This window comes from Malaclemys terrapin, chromosome 6 (genome assembly GCF_027887155.1).
Source record: "Malaclemys terrapin pileata isolate rMalTer1 chromosome 6, rMalTer1.hap1, whole genome shotgun sequence".
In the NCBI taxonomy this organism is placed as follows: Eukaryota; Metazoa; Chordata; order Testudines; family Emydidae; genus Malaclemys; species Malaclemys terrapin.
Window position 1 is genome coordinate 38821369 of NC_071510.1, and position 25539 is coordinate 38846907.

The following is a 25539-nucleotide window of genomic DNA, read 5'->3' on the forward strand; positions in this document are numbered from 1 at the left end:
AATATTTACAATCAGTGTGATGCTGGCTTTCATCTAACATATTACATTATATTCTTTATGGATAAACACTATGAAAGCAGTGTGCTAGGTGCAGTGAGTTTCTCAGGCATGTCAGACATTACTGTTATAGACCAGGGAACTCCCTTGCCAATGGGCATTGAGAGGTTCTTAGGGTCATAGATGCACTTTGTGGTCGCTGAATTCATAAGGAGCAAACTATAGGGCTCTGAAGAGGCTCACTTCATTACAGTGTGCATACAAGCAAACAGACACACAAATGGGCACAGGCAGGAAGACGTGCTGTAGCATTGAGAAACTCACAGATGCAGCTGAAGCACAGATGGAGAGAGACAATAGAAAAAAAAGAAAAACGGGCTTCTGCCATTTAAACGCAACAAAAGCAAAAAATATTTCACTTTCGAAAACCTGTTTTTCTAATGCATATGCTCTTTAAAAAATAAAACTATTGGCAGGAGAAATAGTTCAGTCTCAGCAAAAGTTCCCTACCTCTTAGGAAACGAGACTTTCACTTTGGCTGTTTTGGATTACATTTCTAAAAAGATGTCTCTGACTTGTATGCTCAGAATGTGCCATTACAAAATGAGTTATTACATGTGCAATCACATGTTCATTTGGTAATAAGTTATTTCATTTACTGAGGACATGCTTGGGAGCAGAGTGGTCTATTTAAATGTGTAAATGCACTTTCAAAATGGAGAACAAATTCCACTTCTCTGATCTGCAGGTTTTGTTGAACTGGAAGCTTAGGTGTGCAATACTGCATGTACCAGAGCATTTTCAGTAGAATAAAAGTATAATAAAGTGGCTGGAAATATTTTCTAGAAATTCACCAACTGCACACTTAGCATGAACTCTGAAAAATCCAGCTCTGGGGTGCCCAAAGCATTGCAATAAGGAGAGCTGACCAGAGCAGTGTCTGAAAGTAGTGATACAGTCTGAGTGCCAAAAAGCACCATTAGCCAGTAATCTTCTATAACTTTTTATGACTTTGTCAAGAAGATAAGGTCAGACACTTTTCTTAATGGCTGTTAGTCTACTCCTTCACAAGGTTTTTCTAGGATAGATTTCTATCACAAAACTAATTAGTTAATGTTTGTAAAGCAGTTTGAGGATGTACCTAATCCTATTCCATTGAAGTCAAGGGGAGTTTTTCCATTGATTTAAATGGCAACAGGCTTTGGCCCCTAAAGCACAACTGGCCTGATCCGTACTTGTTGAAATCAATGCAAAAAGAATCCCATTGACTTCAATGGGCCTTGGATTTGGCCCTATATGCTGAAACATAGGCACACAGGGTAGGTCTACACTAGGGTTACCATCCGTCCGGGTTTCCCCGGACATGTCCGGCTTTTTCAGTGTTAAATGGCCGTCCGGGGGGGATTTCTAATCAAGTAGAAATGTCCGGGATTTCCCCCTTCCCCTCGTGCGGCGCGGCTGATTGGACACCTGGTCTGATTGAAAGCCGCTCGCAGCCACTAGGGCCTCTAGCAGCCAGAGTCCCTCCTCCCCCACAGAGCAGCGGGGCTGTGTTTGATTCCACGTGGAGCCTGCATTTCTCCCTCTGCCGGGTGAGCGGGGGGAGCAGGGTAGGCAGCGGGGGGGCAGTGTAGAGGCTGCAGGGGCAGGGGGGTGCAGAGGCTGCAGGGTGAGTGGGGAGCAGGGGGTGCAGAGGCTGCAGGGGCGGGGGGTGCAGAGGCTGCAGGGCGAGTGGGGAGCAGGGGGCACAGAGGCTGCAGGGCGAGTGGGGAGCAGGGGGCACAGAGGCTGCAGGGGCGGGGGGTGCAGAGGCTGCAGGGCGAGTGGGGAGCAGGGGGCACAGAGGCTGCAGGGGCGGGGGGGTGCAGAGGCTGCAGGGTCAGGAGGAGCAGGGCAGGTAAGGGCATAGGGGCTGTGGGGCGAGTGGGGAGCAGGGAAGCACTTAGCAACCCCCAACCAAGATCAGAGCGGGAGAGAGGAGGGGGAATGCAGGGTGCTCAGAGGAGGGGGCAGAGTTGGGGCAGGGACTTTGGGGAAGGGGTTGGAATTGGGGCGGAGAAGGGGTGGGGTTGGGGCGGGGCCGGGTGGGGGTGGGGAAGGGGCGGAGTTGGGGCGGGGCCGGGGGCGGGAGCGGGGCCCCGTGGAGTGTCCTCTTTTTTAAATGTTTGAATATGGTAACCCTATCTACACTGCAATATAAACCCAGCTTTCAAAGTCAGGCTCAAGCCTAACACCCCTTCATCTACACACAAATGCCACTAACCCAGAGCTCAGACCCAGGATCCCATGGGGGTGGGGGGTCTGAGCCTGAGTCAAACTGGGACCCAAAGTTCAAGTCCTATTGCTTTGCAGTATAGATGCTGCCCCACTGGACTCATGCTCTGGGAGTCCATCAAAAGTATTCCACAATTCCACAGTCTGACTTCCTTTGTCTTCTGGACAGTCAAGTGTTCCTACACTGCACCACAAACAAAGGGCTAAAACAGCCATATTTTGGGAGGGAGCTAGGAAGCCTAATATGGGTGATTGGATTCAAGCCCCCATAATGCAGTGTAGATGCTGGAGCAAAGGCTGGGACCCAGGGTTCAACAATTCCTAATCTAGAACTACAAATGAGCATAGATGCTCAAGCACTAGGTTAACAAATCCAGGGTCTGCAAACTCAAATTCTACTAGCTCTGGTCTTACATTGCAATGTAGATATACCCACAGGTCCTTGGTGACAAGTAACGTAGAAATGCACATACATGAATGCTGGTAAAGGTTAAATGTTGTTACTACTACCAAGGACATTTTATGGCTGAAGTAAAACCCCTGAATATTTCAAGTGACATCTTTTTAAAATGCTGACAGTGCCTTAGCTGAGTGAGTGGCACCACTGTAATATTACTCAGTTATAAAAAGAGTTCATGTAAGGAAGAAATTATAGATAGTAGGCACTGGCTTGCATCCACTAAGGTGACATTGGGGAATGGGCGGGTGGCTTATCCGGTGGTGGCGGTGTCATGCTCAGGTCTCTGGGCCGCACCAGGGGCGGTCTGGTCCAGATCATCTGTGCCAGAGACCGCGGGGGTCGGGGTGCACATCGAGCCCCACTACCGGCAGTTCCTGGGGCTGACCCGCCAGCAGGTGATCCACGGTGAACTCCTCAGTGGCTTCATGTGGTTCTGGATCCTGTGGCACTTCTGGCACAACCCGGACGCAGTACTGGGTCACTTTCCTTACCCAGATGCTTCAAAATGGACAGATGAGGAATTGGGGATCCCTCCTGATGATGAAGAATAGATTTACGGCTCCAGCTACCAATGTGTCCTGTGGTAGGATCTCTGAAGAAGTTGAGGCTTTGGCTCCTGTATAACTGTTTCAGCAATTCCACATTGTAAATAAAAACTCAAGCTACAAGCTAAAAAAAAAAGGAGGGGGGGCGAGGGGGAAATGAAGAAACTGATTTGTGAATCCCAGGAGCACGTTTCCAAGTTAAGGAGCCACAGGATAAGATTTAATTAGTCTCTTGCCAAAGGGAAACAAGAGAATCCCATCTCTATTTGACATCCATGAATAATGAAACATTTTTTTCTCCTCTTGCCTGTCATGTTTTCATTTACTTTAGTGGCAACCACTGTGCTGCTATAATGAAGACTGGAACTAGGTTCCCATTATAATCCCCCTTATTTTCATTGTGTATAATCTGACAATAAAAGTTCATTCCAAACTGACACTTGGCACACAAGGTGGTTGTGCCATTTGTTATTCTAACATTAACAAATCAGTGCATCATGCTGGAATACCATGGCACAATGAGCTGAGTTCAGAACAGAGGTTCACTCTGCACTGTGATTTTTTACTGGCTATTTGTTGGCTTTTCTCTCAACCAGAGATGGATCCAAACTTTTCAAAAACTCAGAAATGTAAAGATCTAGGGTACTGGTCTCTCGTGTTGTTAAGTTCACATTCATATCCAGATCCAAATTTTTCTACAGATCTGGGATTTAGGTGCAGCCCATCTGTTATTTACATAACTCAGATGCCAGTAAAGTGGGTTTTAGCCCATGAAAGCTTATGCCCAAATAAATTTGTTAGTCTCTAAGGTGCCACAAGGACTCCTTGTTTTTGCTGATACAGACTAACAGCTACCACTCTGAAACCTGAGTGATGTAGCTAATTCTTTTCCATTCAGACCATGGAAAAAGTCTAATTTCTTTCCTTCATAATTGTTGCATGAAAGGAAATCACTGCCTTTGAAGATTTCCATTTTGTCAGACCAAGAAGGAAATCTTTCTTGGTAGGATAGATTACACTGGTCTACAATTTTTGAGACGTCGTCTGCTTCAGAGATAAAATGTGCTATTTATTATGTATTTTGATGTGCTGAATTCAAATATGACAATTAAAACAACTGATTGGCTACTGTTTCTAAGATATTTAATTTTTACATTTTATGTCTATGTATATTGTGTAGATAGAGTTTTAATCATAAATTGTAAACCTAGGTCTTTTCATGTGTTTATGGTTGCTTTACATGATAATATTTCACCTGTCCTGTTTATGTAACACTTTAAAAATCAGCAAAAGGGTTATATAAATAAAATTTATTATGAAACAAAAGGCAAACTATTATGTACATAGTTTAGCCCTATTCAGTGTCTACTCGGCGCTTCTTGGCTTGTCTCTTGTATTCATTAAATGGAGCATCTCTTGTCACTGTCCAGCAATAGTCTGCAAGCATTGATGGACTCCATTTGCCCTGATAGCGTTTCTCCATTGTTGCAATGTCCTGGTGAAATCGCTCGCTGTGCTCGTCGCTCACTGCTCCGCAGTTTGGTGGGAAAAAATCTAGATGAAAGTGCAAAAAAATGTATCTTTAGTGACATGTTGCAACCAAGGCTTTTGTATGCCTTGAGGAGGTTTTCCACCAACAACCTGTAGTTGTCTGCCTTGTTGTTGCCGAGAAAATTTATTGCCACTAACTGAAAGGCTTTCCATGCCGTCTTTTCCTTGCCACGCAGTGCATAGTCAAATGCATCATCTCGAAGAAGTTCACGAATCTGAGGACCAACAAAGACACCTTCCTTTATCTTAGCTTCACTTAACCTTGGAAATTTTCCACGGAGGTACTTGAAAGCTGCTTGTGTTTTGTCAATGGCCTTGACAGAGTTCTTCATCAGACCCAGCTTGATGTGTAAGGGTGGTAACAAAATCTTCCTTGATTCAACAAGTGGTGGATGCTGAACACTTTTCCTCCCAGGCTCCAATGACTGTCGGAGTGGCCAATCTTTCTTGATGTAGTGGGAATCTCTTGCATGACTATCCCATTCACAGAGAAAACAGCAGTACTTTGTGTATCTAGTCTGCAGACCAAGCAAGAGAGCAGCAACCTTCAAATCGCCACAAAGCTGCCACTGATGTTGGTCATAGTTTATGCACCTCAAAAGTTGTCATAGGTTTCCTTCATATGGACTGTATGACCAACTGGAATTGATGGCAAAACATTGCCATTATGCAGTAAAACAGCTTTAAGACTCGCCTTCGATGAATCAATGAACAGTCTCCACTCATCTGGATCGTGAACGATGTTGAGGGCTGCCATCACACCATTGATGTTGTTGCAGGCTACAAGATCACCTTCCATGAAGAAGAATGGGACAAATTCTTTTGACGGTCACGGAACATGGAAACCCTAACATCACGTGCCAGGAGATTCCAGTGCTGTAGTCCGGAGCCCAACAGCTCTGCCTTACTCTTGGGTTGTTCCAAATACCTGACAAAGTCATTCAGTTCACCTTGTGTTATGAGATGTGGTTCAGAGGAGAAGGATGGGAGAAAATGTGGGTCCAGTGACATTGATGGTTCAGGACCAGAAGTTTCATCCTCTTCCTCTTCCTCGTCTGACTCAAGTGAGAATGATTCTGGTGCATCAGGAACCGGCTGTCCTTCTCCGTGGGGTACTGGGCGTATAGCTGATGGAATGTTTGGATAATGCACAGTCCACTTTTTCTTCTTTGACACACCTTTCCCAACTGGAGGCACCATGCAGAAGTAACAATTGCTGGTATGATCTGTTGGCTCTCTCCAAATTATTGGCACTGCAAAAGGCATAGATTTCCTTTTCCAGTTCAACCACTGGCGAAGATTTGTTGCACAAGTGTTGCAGCATATGTGTGAGGCCCACCTCTTGTCCTGATCTCCAATTTTGCAGCCAAAATAAAGGTGATAGGCCTTCTTAACCATAGTGGTTATACTGCGCTTTTGTGATGCAAAAGTCACTTCACCACAAACATAGCAGAAGTTATCTGCACTGTTCATACAAGTATGAGGCATCTCTGCTCACTGTGGCTAAACAGAAATGTGTCCCTTTGCAAAATCAAACACTGACAAATAAGAGAGCACGACACTGTATGATTTCTAGAGCTGATATAGGGCAATTTGTTCAGCAGAGCGATGTAAGCTTCGTTATGATTGCATCATCCATGACTTCTAGGAATAACATGATGCAATTCATATCATGTATGACGCAATACCAGCTTCAGATTACATCATTCATTGTTTTGCCTAAAAAGCAAGTACTGTCCAAACCCAGTCATAGATTTATTCATAGATCCAGTCAAAGATGTATTTTAGTCATTTCTGGTTTAAATTGAGATCCCTTCCCTTTAGAACTCACTTATCCTCCGCCATTCCCAAGTCAAGGGTCGTATATACTGACCCAATAGCATATCTTGAAAACTAGAGCCAATCAACAATTTTAAGCATCATTTTCGTTCTCAGTGACCCAGAATTAGTAAAGTTTGACTACATTTATTTCAGAAGCATTTTGGCTGTAGAGCAGTGTTACTCAATGAAACGGTACAAGCCATGATGCAGATAGCTGCCATCACGGAAAAGCTGAGGCAGTATCAAATGAGATAGCTGGGTCATTTGAGACAATGAGATGTGGGATATGTTTCAGATAGAACAAGAGCTAATAGTGATGGGACAAGAAGACCCAGAAAGACGATAGATGGAAATGAAGAAGGGTGTTGTTAGCTTGCAAAACAAACTTGACAAAGAACATTTGGAGATGAAGAACAAGAGCTACCAACTACAACGGATATAACTAGGTGAAGAAGATGAAGACGATGACAATGAAGAAGAATCATCATCATCATCTATCTGGTTTCAGCCACACTAACAAAGTTTCTAGGACAGATACTAGCAATGACCTGACCCTGTGAGGTGCTGAGCACAGTCTGCTCCCAGTGAAGACAGTCATATGTAGGAGCTTGCAGGACCAGACTTATTGAGTTTACTGCCTAATTAGACACTATTCACAAACACAGTTTACAGTTAGTTACCGCACGTCAGAAATGTCATTTATTTTATCTTTATTATTTTTTGGCCAATGAGCTTTTAGTGCTTCATGAACCTATTGTATCTTTTTCCTCCCTCTGACACTTTCCCAAAAGGTTGAAATATTTATTTAGTTATAGTTTTTAAAAAAATCAGCTTTCAAGAACAAGTTAATGAATAATTTATATCAGCTAAAATTCTTGATAGCTAATGGCATTTTTTCTACTGGAGCAGGAAGAGGCGGTACCATATTTAAGAACAGTAAAATCTGATTTTCTGGAGGATTATGGCTGCTCTGTTGAGCATATAATTTGGCAATGAAGATCGGAAGAAGGAAAGCAGCTATTCTAGGCAGCTAGTGATTTACTGGTTGCTAGAACAACTGGCCGTTAGTCCATAAAAACATTCTGTGAGATTCCTAACATGAAATTAATTGATTTTAAATTAATCTTCTGCATCTAATGTGAGGGAACTAATCTGCAAGGTGATGAGCACGACAACTCTAACTTTAATGCAAGTTGAGGGTGCTCATCACTTTGCAGAAATTAGATTTTAGGGACCGGCATGTAGCTAAATCTATCCCCATTCAGGGAAACACTGAAGCGTGTGCCCAAGTCCCATTGATTTCAATGAGATTTATTGCCCATTCCTGCCACCCTTACTCACATAAGCAGGTCTTCTTTACACCAGTGGCATAGTGACTTCAATAAGACTATTCTAATAAGTAAGGACTACCTGTGTAACTAAGGGGTGCAGGAGCTGACTAATAGTGGTTCTCAATATGTTTTATTTCCTGCCAGTCTTATTTGGTTCTTTTTTCTTCTGGAGACGCTCTTATTTTACTTGTTCAAAATTGTAGGCTAGTTGTAGGTCTGTGCCTGTTTTCATTAAAGTCAATTTGGCTGTGCCATAGACTTCAATGAGGGCAGAATTAGAATACTAGGTCTTTAAGAAACAGTTTGTTGCAATTTTAGTTATTTTCGTTTAATAAATTCTGTAACGTTTTGTGTGTGAAACAATGTGCACTGAAAAAAGAAAAAAGCAGCCATTAAGTTTGCAAGGTAATCATTGTAGTATTTTTATTACAGCAGTTGCTTTGCAACTTGAAAAAAGGGAGAGGGGGAAAGAGATTCCCATAAGCAAAAGGTACAAGAATGTCAACCTGCAGTATAAGCTAGGGTATGAAATTATGATGGTTTCATGAACCTCTGTTACCTCATCCCATTACTGCTGCCCCACTATTAGTATGTAAAGACCAATAAAAGATACTCCTTGCTAACTCAAGAAACTTTGAAGTGCTAAGTAAAATCTCTGACCCATTAATTACATTCAGTAAGTATGTCTTTCATTTTATCTGATATGCATTGCTCATACATTTAGGTCAAATGAAGTTAGCGCATAATAAGTGGTTTTGATCTTGTAGAAACCATGTTCTTTTTCCCCCCACAAACTCAGTGACAAAAATTACAGTTGAGAAAATTTAAACAAACAGTTGCCACTTAAAGTACAGATTTGCTAATACACCCTGTGTCTCTTGTAGCATTAGCAAACATTTCAGGAGAGACCACTTTCTATTATTTATCTTGTTTATCTGTAACTTCAATAATGAAAACTTAGGCAAACTGGTACTGTGTGTGTGGGAGCGGAGGAGGGATGTTTTACATGAGGTGATGCAGAAACTGGCCCATTATTGAAGCAATAAATTTGGGAGGGTTTGGAACATAGTCCAGTTTATATGGTGTGATCATTGTTTATATATGTGCCCAGGCATCTTAAATAATTATTCCAGACACCTTCTCTTTACCTCTTCCAGTTCCCTCATGAAAACCCACTGCTTCAAGCAATCCCTTCTTCTCCTTTCCTCTACTTATCAGTAATCCTCTCATCTTCACCATCTCTGTCCTGATCTGTTTTCCTGTGTTTCTGTCTTTCTTATGTAGACTATAAGCTCTTTAAGGCAGGTAATATCTCTTATCTATAGCCTAGATGGACTGCTGCACCTGCACAAAGCCCTATTGTTTATTACTTATTATTTGTATTGCAATAGCATCTAATCATAAACCAGGCCCCTGTTACAATAGGCATTGTACAAACACTTTAGGCAGGGCTGTGCATGGACACAGCAGTCTAGTCCCATGCTGTGTGCTGCAGGAATGAGACCAGTGTTTGGAAAGTGCAATGTAAATTTTAACGCTACAAATGTATTATAATCATTATTAACTGGTCTTTTCCAATTGCTAACTGATTAGTAGTTCAAAGGACTGCTAACCAGCTTGGAAGGTAATAATTCATAACTATTTTTGGTGATATGTTCCTGCCATCAGTCTGATATCATTCTGACAGGTTTCAGAGTAGCAGCCGTGTTAGTCTGTATCCGCAAAAAGAACAGGAGTACTTGTGGCATCTCTAAGTTAGAGACTAACAGTCTCTAAGGTGCCACAAGTACTCCTGTTCTTTCTGATATCATTATCAATCAAAATATAGAATATATACACAGACACATTTTGTAATGCAAAATAATCTGCATACCCATGTAATACAAAGGTTTGTTGGTGATATTTTAAAAAGCAAGAGTAGAGTTTGAAGTCTGTGGCAGAGCAAGGGAATTGAATTTGGATCTCCCAAGTGTCAGGATAGTGCCCTAACAACTGAACCCTCCATCCTCTCCTGCTTCTGAAGCTAGTGTTTTCAGTTTCAGTTAAAAGCAGAGACACAGCTGCTGACTGGGTCAATTTCAAAGCAGTGCATGGGATGAATGCAGACAAAAATTTTTAAAATAATGAACAATATATCTCCAGTACATGCAGCTATGGGCATTTACTTAGAGTCTTACTCCCTTAAAGCACCAGAACTTCAATTCTAGATCTCTCTTTGGTTAGCCCTTAGTCCTGCTCATGGCTTCCATATTTAAATCCTGCTCCAAAACCAGTCCAATTTTACAGTTCTTTAACAGGTGTAGGAAAGAGACGTTATGGGCCAAGACTCTTCCAATGAAAGCCCAGTGTGGAGCTGACTTGTTTTTACAGGCACATATAAAGAATTTTTCTTGTTCAAGATTGGTCAGCAAGTGCACCACAGACCTAGGGTGAGGTAACAACAGGCGCATATTTGGTCAGGTATAACCCGCACAGAAATGAACTACTCAAGAATATGCTGCCAGAAGGTGGCATACAAGAAGATCATAGAGAGCTCAGGTTCTAAAAGATACAGATATCTCAAACAGTACACAAATGGTCCATCACTACAACAAAGTCTTGGCAACTGAACCTAAATATCTCCATCCATGGAAGAGAGGCCCGTTGCTTCATTGTCCTCTGAACCCTTTCCAAAGAATGCACCAACCTAACAGGGCAATAATTTCTGTGCACACTTTCTCCTGTAAATAAGTTCTATATAAGGCTTGTTCCAAACATGTCCTGGAAGCAATGTCTGACTTTTCTAGAATAAGTGGAACAGTGTGTGAGAATAGTAGCCTCCTAGTCTATATTGGGGTTAGTAAGCTGCAATATGTCTGTTCTAAACCCATCAAAATTTCTGTTATTTAGAATTCAGACTAGCTTCTAAGAGGTAATGCTTCAATATTTTATTCACTATGCCACTCAATTCCCATTTTACTGTTAACCTATTTAAGTCACTTTTTGTTTGTAGAAAAACCTATGAAGGAAGCTTGATTTTGTATATAGTCAGGGCATCTAAAGAACACTCCTTCTCTCTAAAACATAAGAAATAATGGATGTTCCTTTAGCATTTTAAAAATTAAACAAGATCATATTTGTTTGACATTCTGTCCCAGAGTCAATGTGATGAAAGAAGTCAGGAATTACTGTGCAGTTTTAAATGAATATTCGTGTCTCTTCACTTAAACATGCCTTACTTCCCCAGCTCTCCTCATACAATTTCTGAAATTCCCAGCTCTCTGTGGAAGCACATTCCTTGTGTTTGTATTCATAAACTGTTGATATAAAAACACGGCTTAAAGAATAGGAGATGGAGTCAGGATGTCTAGATTCTGTTCCTCTGCTCTGCCACTCCTTTGCTATGTGACCTTGAGCAAGTTACTCAACATGTGCGTTCACCTTTCCTCATCTATTAAAAAAAAAGAGAGAGAGAGAACACTACTTACAACCTCACAAAGAAATTGAGACCTAATTCATTAAGGTTGGTAAAATGCTCTGAGATCCTAGCATGGAAGTGCCATAGTACAAAGGATTGCTGTAGGTGTTATTTTCACCACCGTCTGGTTTGTCCATATGTTCTAGTCAAAAGGCTGGTAGCACTGAAGGGGTTAAAATGAGAAATACAACGTTTGGTGATCTAAATTTAGATACAAATGTGTTCAGTTGAAATGCTTGATGGCAGAAGTATAGGTTCCAGAAACAAAGATGTAGTTGTAGGAGTGTTTCACACACACCCAGTCATAGGGTTGTTGCCGTATCTGTGACTGTGTTGATCCACAGAGAAAATCCTCCAATTACAGACATTCACACTTCCGTATATTTCAGAATTTTGACTAGATCTATGTGTTGTGCTTTGAAGAACCATTGCCCTACATACATGAATTAGGACTTTTTTGTTGTTGTTTGTGCTCCTGCTTTTCTCCACCTCATTAGGCTGATGACACACACAAACTTTCAGATCAAGGAAGAATATGCACAGAGTTCTCGTGCTATCAGGTAGAGGGAGGAATTGTAAATTCAGAACTTTTACAACTAATGTTCTAACATACTCCCCTTGCTCCTCAGCCCCTTGACCTCCCCTCCTCTTTTGACCTGCAAGCCTGGATCATTTCACTCACCAAAAATGGCCACTGACTTGATCTGATTTTCTCTAAACACTTTACTCTCTTTCCATTGCTGAATTCTCCTGATCTGACCACCATCTTGTCTCCTCCAGCATCACCCACCTGGTCACCCACTCATATCATGTTGATCTGAGCTGTACCTCTGTCCCAGACAGTTTTTACCCCAGTTACATAGGATTATTAATTGCCACAATTCTCAGACTTTGTATATAGCTGACCACCTTAAATGGCTTGCTTAATTAAACTGATTCTGCTCTAAGTGTCAGGGGAATAATCAGGCAGAATTAGCTGAATTATAAATGCTAAAACGTACTGGAGTGATTTGATTATTCTGTAGAACTGTTCTAGCATGAGAAACGTAAGAGTTTCAGAACATATTAATAATCCTGCCTGCTCCGCTGCAAACAGTGCTGACTTTTCTTTCAGATGTATGTAACTATACAACACTGACATACAATTCATGTGTTGACGAGAGGTGAGAGAAGGCACTGGCAATATAGTCAAAGACAGAGGAAACGGGAACATCATTTTAAATTAACGTTGGCTCACTGTACATTTCCCCCCTCCCCAAATAACCATACTAAAATGACGGTGGAAAAATATGACCTATGTCCAAAAGGATGAATAACCTGCCGTGCCTTAATATGTTGTAATATGATTACAGCTTATAGAAGGAGTACTACCAGCTGCTCGCCCTGTGCTTGTCACTGCTACTGCAGCTTAGCCTGTATCCTCAGCTGTCCCTAGGTCTGACAGCAGGCATCATAAATCCGAGACGTAAAGAATAAATTTGCTCCTGTGCTTCTGGGCTCTCCAGAGACACAGAGTAAAATGCTTTTCTGTGTGCTGCGTCCGCTCTGCTCAGATGTTCTCATTTCCTCTCTTTTCAAATTGATGCCAGCTAGAAATTTGAGTTGATTTCAGTCCTTCCCTCTCCTCATTGGGTAGCTGCGATTTACCACATCAGCGAAAAAAAGAGTTAAAATATATATTGTAAAAATCAAGCTGCACTGCCATGCCAGGGACACCCATTCATTCCCAAGCTCCTCATGCCGGCAGGTGCCGCAGGCGTAGCGGAAGTATGCACTCAGGTGCTAGGGGGAGGCAGCACTTTGCTTTGTTCTTGAGCCACTCCTAGGGTTGCTAGCAGTTTAGGTTGTCCCTTTTCTGAGGTAGCGGTCCCAGGAAATCTGTAAGGGTGCTCAGTAAACACTGCCAGCTGTCCAGTTTTATGGCCTCAGGTGTCCATCCCAGATGTCCCATTTATGTGTTTTGTATCTCAGAGGTGGCAACCCTAGCCACCCCCGTGACAGATGTTTGAAATAGTTACAACAGGTTCCAGAAGTCCCGAAGGAGGGTCACTGTGATGTGGTTAGGGAAGGGATTAAACGAGTCGGTGGCCCAAAGAACCTTTGTTTCTTAACATTTACTAAAGACAAATCTAGTCACATTCCATGCACTCGAGATGCAGAAGTTGGTATAGGGTTGTGGCTGCTACACCTAACTACTGCTGCTTCTGCTCCCTCTAGAGGTGAAATACACTCCACCCACATAAACCATGAACTTTCAGGTTTCAGAGTAACAGCCGTGTTAGTCTGTATCCGCAAAAAGAAGAACAGGAGTACTTGTGGCACCTTAGAGACTAACAAATTTATTAGAGCATAAGCTTTCGTGGACTACAGCCCACTTCTTCGGATGCATATAGAATGGAACATATATTGAGGAGATATATATACACACATACAGAGAGCATAAACAGGTGGGAGTTGTCTTACCAACTCTGAGAGGCCAATTAATTAAGAGAAAAAAAATTTTTGAAGTGATAATCAAGCTAGCCGAGTACAGACAGTTTGATAAGAAGTGTGAGAGTACTTACAAGGGGAGATAGAGTCAATGTTTGTAATGGCTCAGCCATTCCCAGTCCTTATTCAAACCGGAGTTGATTGTGTCTAGTTTGCATATCAATTCTAGCTCTGCAGTCTCTCTTTGGAGTCTGTTTTTGAAGTTTTTCTGTTGTAATATAGCCACCCGCAGGTCTGTCACTGAATGACCAGACAGGTTAAAGTGTTCTCCCACTGGTTTTTGAGTATTTTGATTCCTGATGTCAGATTTGTGTCCATTAATTCTTTTGCGTAGAGACTGTCCGGTTTGGCCAATGTACATGGCAGAGGGGCATTGCTGGCACATGATGGCATATATCACATTGGTAGATGTGCAGGTGAACGAGCCCCTGATGGTATGGCTGATGTGATTAGGTCCTATGATGATGTCACTTGAATAGATATGTGGACAGAGTTGGCATCGGGGTTTGTTACAAGGATAGGTTCCTGGGTTAGTGGTTTTGTTCAGTGATGTGTGGTTGCTGGTGAGTATTTGCTTTAGGTTGGGGGGTTGTCTGTAAGCGAGGACAGGTCTGTCTCCCAAGATCTGTGAGAGTAAAGGATCATCTTTCAGGATAGGTTGTAGATCTCTGATGATGCGCTGGAGAGGTTTTAGTTGGGGGCTGAAGGTGACAGCTAGTGGTGTTCTGTTGTTTTCTTTGTTGGGCCTGTCTTGTAGGAGGTGACTTCTGGGTACTCGTCTGGCTCTGTCAATCTGGTTTTTCACTTCAGCAGGTGGGTATTGTAGTTTTAAGAATGCTTGATAGAGATCTTGTAGGTGCTTGTCTCTATCCGAGGGATTGGAGCAAATGCGGTTATATCTTAGAGCTTGGCTATAGACAATGGATCGTGTGGTGTGTCCTGGATGGAAGCTGGAGGCATGTAGGTAAGTGTAGCGGTCGGTAGGTTTCCGATATAGGGTGGTATTGATGTGACCATCGCTTATTAGCACAGTAGTGTCCAGGAAATGGACCGCTTGTGTGGATTGATCTAGGCTGAGGTTGATGGTGGGATGGAAATTATTGAAATCATGGTGAAATTCCTCAAGGGCTTCTTTTCCATGGGTCCAGATGATGAAGATGTCATCAATGTAGCGCAAGTAGAGTAGGGGCGTTAGGGGACGAGAGCTAAGGAAGCGTTGTTCTAAGTCAGCCATAAAAATGTTGGCATATTGTGGGGCCATGCGGGTACCCATAGCAGTGCCGCTGACTTGAAGGTATATATTGTCCCCAAATGTGAAATAGTTGTGGGTGAGGACAAAATCACAAAGTTCAGCCACCAGGTTAGCTGTGACATTATCAGGGATACTGTTCCTGATAGCTTGTAGTCCATCTTTGTGTGGAATATTGGTGTAGAGGGCTTCTACGTCCATAGTGGCCAGGATGGTGTTTTCTGGAAGATCACCGATGGATTGTAGTTTCCTCAGGAAGTCAGTGGTGTCTCGAAGATAGCTGGGAGTGCTGGTAGCGTAGGGTCTTAGGACAGAGTCTACATAACCAGACAAGCCTGATGTTAGGGTGCCAATGCCTGAGATGATGGGGCGTCCAGGATATCCAGGTTTATGGATCTTGGGTAGCAAATAGAATACCCCTGGTCGGGGTTCTAGGCATGTGTCTGTACGGATTTGTTCCTGTGCTTTGTCAGGGAGTTTTTTTAGCAGATGGTGTAGTTTCTTTAGGTAATCCTCAGTGGGATCAGAGGATAATGGCCTGTAGAATGTGGTGTTAGAGAGCTGTCTAGCAGCCTCCTGGTCATATTCCAATTTATTCATGATGACGACAGCACCTCCTTTGTCAGCCTTTTTGATTATGATGTCAGGGTTGTTTCTGAGGCTGTAGATGGCGTTGTGTTCAGCATGGCTGAGGTTATGTGGCAAGTGATGTTGCTTTTCCACAATTTCAGCCTTTGCACGTCGACGGAAGCAATCTATGTAGAAATCCAGTCTGTTGTTTCGACCGTCCGGAGGAGTCCATGCAGAATCCTTTTTTTTGTAGTGCTGGTAGGGAGGATTCTGTGGGTTAGTATGCTGTTCAGAGGTATGTTGGAAATATTCTTAATTGATATGCAAACTAGACACAATCAACTCCGGTTTGAATAAGGACTGGGAATGGCTGAGCCATTACAAACATTGACTCTATCTCCCCTTGTAAGTATTCTCACACTTCTTATCAAACTGTCTGTACTCGGCTAGCTTGATTATCGCTTCAAAAGTTTTTTTTCTCTTAATTAATTGGCCTCTCAGAGTTGGTAAGACAACTCCCACCTGTTTATGCTCTCTGTATGTGTGTATATATATCTCCTCAATATATGTTCCATTCTATATGCATCCGAAGAAGTGGGCTGTAGTCCACGAAAGCTTATGCTCTAATAAATTTGTTAGTCTCTAAGGTGCCACAAGTACTCCTGTTCTTCTTTCATGAACTTTCAGGTTCTGGTGGTGTATGGAGCAGCTGAGGAAGGGGGGAATAGGCTGGAATAGTGGCTGCACTCCCTCTGTGCCAATTGTATAAGGTACTGGGGCTAATGGATCCACATAAACATGGCTCTACAGTGCATGCCCTTGCCTTTCCCCACTATGGGCTTCTGCTCCATGCTATACAGAGTCTGTCCAGACACTTTTATGCAGCTCTTAATGTGTCTCCTGCAGCTGTTTGCAGCACATGATATTCAAGCACTGTGTGATTTAATTTTTAATCTAAGTTATTAATCAATTGGGATGCATCTACTATGTTATTAACCAATTGTAGTTGGTAAAATAATACTTGGTCAGTCATTTGGCTGTGAGAATAATATTTTATAAATATTTCCCCCATCATACTCTTTAAATATGAATATATAGCACTATAGTAAATGAAACAATGAATTCACACTACTGTGGCTCTTTTGGGTAATGCTGATTGCTAATTTAGCTCCTGAACCACTGAGGTCTGAGTACCATAGCACTAAAGAATAGCATATCTTAAGAAAGGATGTGCCTATATTGAGCAACAAAATGTTTGCATCAAAAAAATGATAATTTTTTCTGTATGTATCTGCAAGTTTTCCTTGAGAAAATACCCATTTTGTTGACATTTCACATAAAGTAAAATTGTGTGAACGAAACATTCCGTCCCTACAACATACATTTGTTGTGTATATATATAACAAAAATTATCAGTTTAGAGTTCTTTTTGTTATGTAATTTGCCAGTGTTCTATAGTAAAAATCCAAAATATTCCAGCAACACTGTTGTAAACTGAAATATTTTAGACACTTAACCCAAATTTTCAAAAGTCCCCATACTATGCAACTCTGGTCTGTGTGCCTTGCACACAGGCACTGCAAAACAGCAAGTATGTGTTGTACACACACAGACAATCTGGGAAATGCTGTATATTTAACACCTGATGTAGCATACGTTCTTTTGGGGATGTAAATCATTTTTGAATGTTCACTATTTGCTAAGATGCCCTCAGCTAAAACAAAACAACCTACTGTATTTTGCAGAATTGCAATGCAGAATCACAGTGAAGGCTGCTAACCAATGGGGCACATCATATTAGATAAAACCTACCATGATGAGGCAGAACCACACAGAGAAGGGGAAGAAAAAGGGAATCAGTCAAGGAAGAAATGGGTTTTCACTAGGGAGAAAACAGTGCTGATTTTAAATGAGTGCTTTGGCAAAGAATTCTGGAGTCAGGGCAGTTTTTTTTTCTTAATTGCTTTCTATCCTGCCCCTTCCTCTCTGTCCCCTTTTTACTTGGTTTCTACCTGCCTTGCCTGAAAATGAGTTTACTACCCTGCTGGACTGTAATTACAGCTGGCAAGTATCACAGTGTGCTGTGATCATTGTGCTTGCAGTGACAGTCTGGTTTGGCTCAGTGACTTCCCAGCACTTTTTCCTCGGAAGGGTTAGAACACAGCTAGCTGTCTCTAGAGGTTAATCCTGGTCACATTAACGTGCATTCAGTAAAATCCACACTAGGGGAGAAAGGGACCTTCGCAGGACTTTTCTTTTCCTAATATTTTTAGGGGTGAATCCTGGTCCATGTACATGGCAGGTTTTGTGGGAGCAAAGAGGGGAGAATCCTGTCTGGCACTGCATTTATTCTCTGGCTGCTATTGTGTGTCCGTCTCCATCAAGCTCATATAGGCGGTTGGCAAGCAGATCCACACTGTATGACTTCCCATTGTCCGACCCTTCTCCTGCACCATGGCAGCGTGAAAGGAGCCCTGCAGAACTGCGTTCCATGCTACACATGGGACCTTCCTGCACCTTCCTCACCTAAAGAACATTATTGTTGATCCTACATAATGAGAGGCACTCTGTTTTCTCTCTCATAGAGATTGGATGTTTATTCCTTCACTAAAGTCAAATATAAATCATCTGGACTGAAAATACATGTTTTGCTCTTTACAGAGAAAAACAACAAGGATGCAGCAAGGGGACTATGCATAGAGCTAGACTCAGCAATCATCCAGGTGCACATGACTGCTGCTTTTGCAGCATGTTAGTGCCACCCATTGTTGGAAATGGGGAGGCTTTGCTCCTGTTTCCAGGTGTCAGATAGGATTTGGTCCAGAAACTCTAACTGCATTATTGGGCAGCCCTCCTCTTAAGACGTTTTTCTCAAATGGGCTATTTGCTTTTGTGAAGACAAGAAAAAATGATTTAAAAAGAGAAAACAAACCCTCCCTCATTTAACAAAGGCTTGTGCTGTGATTGTAACTTGCACTTGTTCTCTAGCAGGCCTCCTGCCTCAACCTAGTGCCTGGAAGAGTCATGGCATGTCAATAAACAGTATCAGCATTTCCAGAAGATGGAAGCGGCAGCAGCAACAACAAAAGACAGTAAAAATCATTTTCTTAAAAAGAACTCAGGTTAACAGATTCAAAGAGCCAGCTACAAATAAAAATAATGTGACTCAGTCTAGAGGAAAAATGGAGATTTTTTCCCCCCCTCTCTCTACCAGAAAAAGAACATGATTTTTCAGGGCCAAAAGAAACAATTGAGTAGATAAAGCAGTTTCAACCATACTTGGAAGAATGGAAATCTGTTTAAAGATGAGGTTCAAGCCAGGTCAGCATAATGTGAAATCCTGAGTCTAGACTAGTAATTTGCTTTTTCCAGTTAGCAGATGAATGGCAATATCAGGCTGTATAATACTATACATCTTTCCCTTCTTTCCTCTTAACAGATTAAAAATAATGCAGTCTTAAGTACAGGCACATAGTACTTTTTTGAAATATAATTTAATATATCTTTATTTTGTTTAGCTCTGTAAGTAAATGCTTTAGAATGTATGTTTCCTGTTTTTAGGGATGTTCAATTGTTCTTTCTTCATTCTTGTAGGACAGAAATCAAGGCTATTTGCTTTCTGTAGTTCTGTGGTAGGCTTTAAAAAAGAAAAGGCAAAGGGTAAAATCATCATAAGCCTAAGCCCCATTGAAAGGGAATGATACTAAGACTCCTAAATCACTTTAAGCACTTTTGATAATTTTACCCTAAAACTTTGCTAGCACCATTTCTGAGGAACTGGTAAACATTTTGAAATGTACAGGGGAATTCCCTGACTGCCTAAGAGTTTTGGTCAGCACCAGGAAAGTTGTCAGATGGTTAACTCTTCACAGGTTAATTGACAGGTCTCCATTAGACTGGTCCTGCAAAACAAGCAAAAGCCACAGCAGTATCATGGGGAAGTGTGTGCTCTTCAAATGACCTTTAAGTGCGGTTGCTCTTTAATAACATTTGACAGGTCTTTTAAAGAACACGCCACCACTTTTGTCCCCTGTATTTGTCAGCCAATATACCAGTGGGGGAAGAAAAGAAAGAACTTTCCTGCAAACAGTTTACAAATGATGTGCAAAAATTATAACCTTAATAAATGAATCAAAAAAAGGAAGTTTATTTGGCATCTGTACCAGGGGTTCCATTTCTAGAACTGTCCAGCAGAGCAGAGGCAAAATCACAGAACAGTTTAAAAAAGCAAATTCTCCACAATATAATTTGGAGAATTATTTCCATAGTGCGAGACAAATGAGAAATCAAGCTTCCTGCCCCAAAGAGCTTAAAATATGAGGGTTTCACCTGAGTGTGGCTGCCACTGGAGGGTGTATTCCACAGAAGAGATAATACAGGCATAGCTGGATTCAGGGCCGCCCAGAGGGGGCGCAATTTGCCCCAGGCTCCGGGCCCTGCAGGGGCCCCCATGAGAATATAGTATTCTATAGTATTGCAACTTTTTTTTATGGAAGGAGCCCCCAAAATTGCTTTGCCCCAGGCCCCCTGAATCCTCTGGGCGGCCCTGGCTGCAGTCTCTTTTCTGCTTTAGCACTGTTAGTGTGAGGATGGGAAATGATGTGTCTCTCTTAGCTCCCTCGGTCTATCCAGTGTCCTCTCTGCACATACCATGACCTCATGGAATTCCTTCCCTAGTGTCCAGAGAAAAGGGGAATGGTACAGCATAAGCAGCTGACCTTCCTCCATTCTGCATGGGAAAGAGGAGATCCAGGCCAACACAATCAGATACCGTCTCATGGTTCTCAATTAGAAGGTAAATAATTTAAATATATATAATACACAATAGACTGTTCCATGCAACAGATACGATTTAGGGGGCTAGGCAATTAACTTATCAACATAAAATAGAGTAACAATATACTGCATGACGTAACCAAATGCTGATTACTAATATATAAAGGATGTGAACCCCAAGGAGGCAGTGGCTCTCTTTAAAGTGGTCCATAAGGTGAAATAACTAGAGTAATGGAATAAAATTTTAGAAAAGAAAAATGTAGGTCAACATCAAAGAACAGTGTCTGTTGTAGGCCTATCACTTAAGTACTCTTATTTTAGAGTTGCAGTAGCAACCCGATAGTTCAGCTTGTGACTTGTGTTCCCTTAAATAAAACAGTATTTGATCATTCCCCAGAAAGTTTAGCTATCTTTACACACCTCAGTGCATGGATGTACAGTTCTTTTTTATCTTAATGGGAGAATCATGTATGCATATCCAGTGAGGGAAATACGGTGACTACCATTGGAAAGACCATGTTTGTTTCACTGACATTTACCTTTATCATCTGTACTTAGAGTGGGTTACTCTGCAAATGTCAGGGCAAATTTAACTACCCCAAGTGGTCAGTGAGCTGTTTTAATAACATCCAGATACTGCTTTTCAGTATACTGAGAAGATTTACCCCACTAGGCTAGCTGGAAATAGTCAGTAGCAATCAGGAGACAGACATTAATGATATTTGAAACTAATATTCTATTCATCGGTGAAGATTTCGGGACCAAAAAGGTATGGGCCAAATCCTGAGATTCTTTCTAACTCCTTGCTTAGCCAAAACCCTCATCCTAGTCAATGGCCTGTTTCAGAAAGATGCTCGACAAGAGTAACTCAGATTTATTTCAGTGTGTGTTATGGGGGCTTTGCACCTCTCAGGCTCAGTGCGAGTTTTGCCTGAATAAGGACTTCAGGATTTGGCCCTACATGCTCATCCCTGTGAGTATGGGAATTGAGGGACACCTAAACAATCCATAGCCCTGCAGAGCATATGTAAAAATCCCTAATTTATGACCAATTACCCTCTCTTCACAGCCACTCTAAACAAATATAAACCTGGAAACAGTGCAGTTCATCTTTGGCCCCTTATCCTTTATCTCTGAGAAGGTGAAAACAGCCCTTAGTCATGGGTATTAGTGCAACTCCTGATTCCCACCCAGGCATGCCTCCCTTACTTCTCGCCTCCCTGTCTCTCCCAGGTATTATTTTGTGTGGCTTCGTTATCCTTTTTGTTGTATCTCAGAGAGAGCTGATGTATTCCAAATAAAAGCTGACAGGAACACGCAGCCCTGTTCTTTCATTAAACAGCCTAAGAATTACAGCAGCCCAACAGAAATCACACTGCAGCAGGGTACAAAAGTTATCTGTGCTACTGACAGTTTTTCACATATTGCTGATCTATTGTTGAATATAGATGTATAAAATACTCCTCCAAACCAAAAGCTTTTTTCCTCAAACCTATAATTACCACCTCAGGAAAAATTAAATCTGAATCCACCTGGTTTGATGATGACAAACTGCTGGCATTGGTTAAAAAAAGTCTTGGTTCTGTAATGAGGACTCTACACAGAGTAGGCCAGCTTTCTGGCATTTAATTCCGTTAGAGTCGCAACTATTTAAACATTATCCTTTGGCCATTTTAAAACAAATGCTCAGTTAGCAAGGACAGAGCTGAATTTAAACACTTCTTAAGACACCCATCAAAGGACATAAATGTTTTCAATTTGGCAAAGGTAGTTTGGGGTTCAGGACTGGAATAACACAGGTGAGATGCATAGACAGAACTGCTTGAGGAAGCTTTCACAGTGTTTGCCCACAATATAGCCCTATTTTAACTCCTCTCTTTATATAAGAGCAATAGTCACCTACTAGAATTAAGAGGCAAATTTACATCACAAGCTTTCATATTGTAGTCACTAAACCTAGAGCTACACAGATGTATAAGAGATTTCAGAATCAATTATCCCAGATATCAAGACTGTTTATTTGGGACACTAAACGGGGGTGAGTTGTCAGTGAGCTCTAACGGAGACAAGGTGACACTGAGGCTATGTCTACACTACACCGCTTTTAGCGACATGGCTGTGTCACTACAGCCATGCTGCTAAAAGGCACACAGTGTAGCCACGGTTTGTTGGCTGTCCTGCTGACAAAAAACTTCCACCCCCAAGGAGCGGCATTTGCATCGTCAGCAGGAGAGTGCTTCTGCCAACAACGAGGCAAAATTTTTGTCTTGGGGGGGGAGGGGTTAACACCTCTGAAAAACAAAAGTTTTGTCATTCAATTGCCAGTGTAGGTAGGGGAGAAAGAGAGAGGCTGAGAAATTTAGTTTGGCTCAGTGGAGCAACACAATATGGTACCCTTCAAGGGAACTGAGTGATGACAAGTGAACAGCTTTTTGGAGGAAGTACCCAATATCAATTGCTACAGGGAATTGGAAAAAGTTGACATAAAACGGATGCTATGATATCTAATGTGTTAGTAGATAACTGGCACACAAGCTGGAGTGCTTGTTGCTGCTCTTATCACAAGTGGGAGGGGGTGTGTGAAGGGTGGTGGGGAGTGAGAGTTTTACTCTTCATGCAAGGAGAGAGCAAGAGAGTTTGCATTTGTAAATGTTTAACCCAAGTCTTAACTAGGACTTAATTGATCTAAAAGAATGTGTAATCTGGATTATATGTAACTAATTTGCTGCAGTCTGAAATCATGGTGCTGAGTAGGGTTGTGGTTTGAATGGTAAACATCAAGGGTCATTCTCCATCAATCTGTCCTCCACTTATAAGCCTACTGCACCAAATTCATCCCTGATTAACTCCAGTGCAGTAATAATTTTGACCCATTAAATCTAATTTTAACAGAAGGATATAATTTCCTCCTTAATTTTGGCCCTGTAGCTCTCGCTCAAAAGATTCTGGCTAGGTTCTGTTGTATGGTCATTAATGCCATTTACTGTTGTGAATTATATGGCACAGAAATCCTATTCGTGTTAATGCCATCTAATATACTTACTACTCTATGACTATGGCTAGATAATCACTTTGCAGCCATTGTGGTCTTTTGGGATCAAATGTTGCTGCACTGATTTAATTTCTATGTGAGCGAAAACTGAACAAATTCCTGACAGTGGCATTGTCTTCTAAATTGCAGATTACAGTATTTCGCATGGGATCGGAAGGACACCAGGACATTGATTTAGCTATCCTGACAGCATTACTAAAAGGTAAATAGAGTTTCACTGCACAGTGAGTCCATTAAAAATCCAAATGGTTTAACTCTGTCTCTGATGTACTGCAACCCTGCATTTATTGACAGTGGATAAAGTATCTAAATGGTAAATTATAGGAGGAAACAATAAGTACTTGATGCTTCAACTTCTTCTCAGACTGCACAATCCAATGCATGCATTAACATTTAAAAAATCCCCTTTCTTCTCCTTGAATCCTTAATCTTAACCAACAGTACTGTGTCAGAAGAAACATCAGTGTACAAGGAAACAGAGACCTAAAGAAACACAGAGAGAATATTTAATGTCACTACAATGCAGGCATCTCCATGCTCTGTAAAATATACTTGATAATTTGTCTCAATTTAAAATGGTCTGTTGTAAATTAATGTTTGTAATACATTCTTAAACAATAGCTGATTGGATCTACTTTTTTTTTTGGCCAAACAATTTTACCAAAAATAATGTGGTGCATTGTTATACAATTATAGGTGAGATGTAGGGTATGGTTGTGTGTGCTTACTTTATCATATTATGATGAATCACCAAGTAATTCATCAAATGACATAGTCTCTCTATCAAAAGTTGTCAAAAATATAGTCTGCTAGCAGCCATTTGTCTTTTGTGTTAGTTATTCATGCACTCTGGGGAACCAGCAGAATGATGGAATGAATAACGTGCTGTAATACAGTGGTGACCCTTAAAATCTTACCGATTACCTTAGATAACAGTCAGTGTAACGGGTATATAGCCATAGTATTTGCAGTATTCAGAGTCTTCCTTATAATTAAGGCTAAGATTTTGTCATGGTTATTTTTAGCAAAAGTCACAGACAGGTCATGGGCCATAAACAAATATTCACAGAAGCCGTGACCTGTCTGACTTTTGCTGCTGCGGCTCCATGGTTTTCCCCACCACCGTGGTGGCTGGGAGCTTCAGGGTTCTCTTCCCCCTTTCCCACCCTCCCCCCGTGAGGCTGTCCCCGGTCGCTAGAATCCTGAGTAGGGCCCCCTGAGGCAGCTGTCAACTGTCGCTGGAAATCTGCAGGGGGACCCCTGTTGCTGAAACCTTGCCGGGCCCCGCTGGCTGCCAGCTCAAGTCCCACAGACCCAGGGGCTATAGCAGAAAATGTCACGGAGATCTCTGGATTCAGTGACCTCTGTGACATAAACGTAGCCTTACTTACAATTAGTAGAGAGGAGTACAAATAGAGGTAATCTCATATGCTTATTTTAGGTAAAATTGGGAATATTTTAAGAAGAAACTACTCTACATCTTTATCTCTAACTTTGGTGATCTTTTGAAGGAAATAAGATACAGCAGGGAGATACTGGGCTAGATTCTTAGTGGAATTACTTCCAACTGAGACAACTGTAAGTGAGATCTGGGCTACTTATATAGGTAATGATCACAAACTTGGAAAACTCCTCAATTTGCTCCATCTGTCTGTCTGTAGCCCCATAATAATCTAAGTCTATTCTTCTATTCAGTAAATTTAAAAGATTGCATTATGACAAATCAGCTTTTTATTTGCTTTTAAAATATTTTCACATTTTGATTTACTTTGGATCCAATCTTATGGACACTTATACAATTAGTCCTAACTCACATAAGTCATTCTACTGATTTCAGGGTATGATGCATCAAAAAGGTACAGGTAGATCGCTACGGAGTAAGATCTGCTTGCAAACACAAAACTAATTTAAACAAACTGGAATTCTGTGGCAAAACAGAACTACTTGCATGATTAAGTGCTATTCA

General features: G+C 41.6%; 2 protein-coding genes across 6 annotated transcripts in view; both read left to right on the forward strand.

The window, feature by feature from the left end:
- The window catches only part of TRPM3 (transient receptor potential cation channel subfamily M member 3), a 575113-nt gene that overhangs the window by 472301 nt on the left and 77273 nt on the right, over positions 1-25539 (forward strand). For all 5 annotated transcript variants that reach the window (XM_054032770.1, XM_054032773.1, XM_054032769.1 and 2 more), the window contains exon 9: positions 23703-23775. In XM_054032770.1, coding sequence (XP_053888745.1) covers positions 23703-23775 — 73 coding nt within the window. The remainder of the gene's footprint in view (positions 1-23702; positions 23776-25539) is intronic.
- LOC128839625 (NADH dehydrogenase [ubiquinone] 1 beta subcomplex subunit 2, mitochondrial-like) lies at positions 3003-3282 on the forward strand. The gene is given in 2 exon segments (XM_054032775.1): positions 3003-3061; positions 3063-3282. Coding segments are annotated over 2 exon segments (279 nt in total).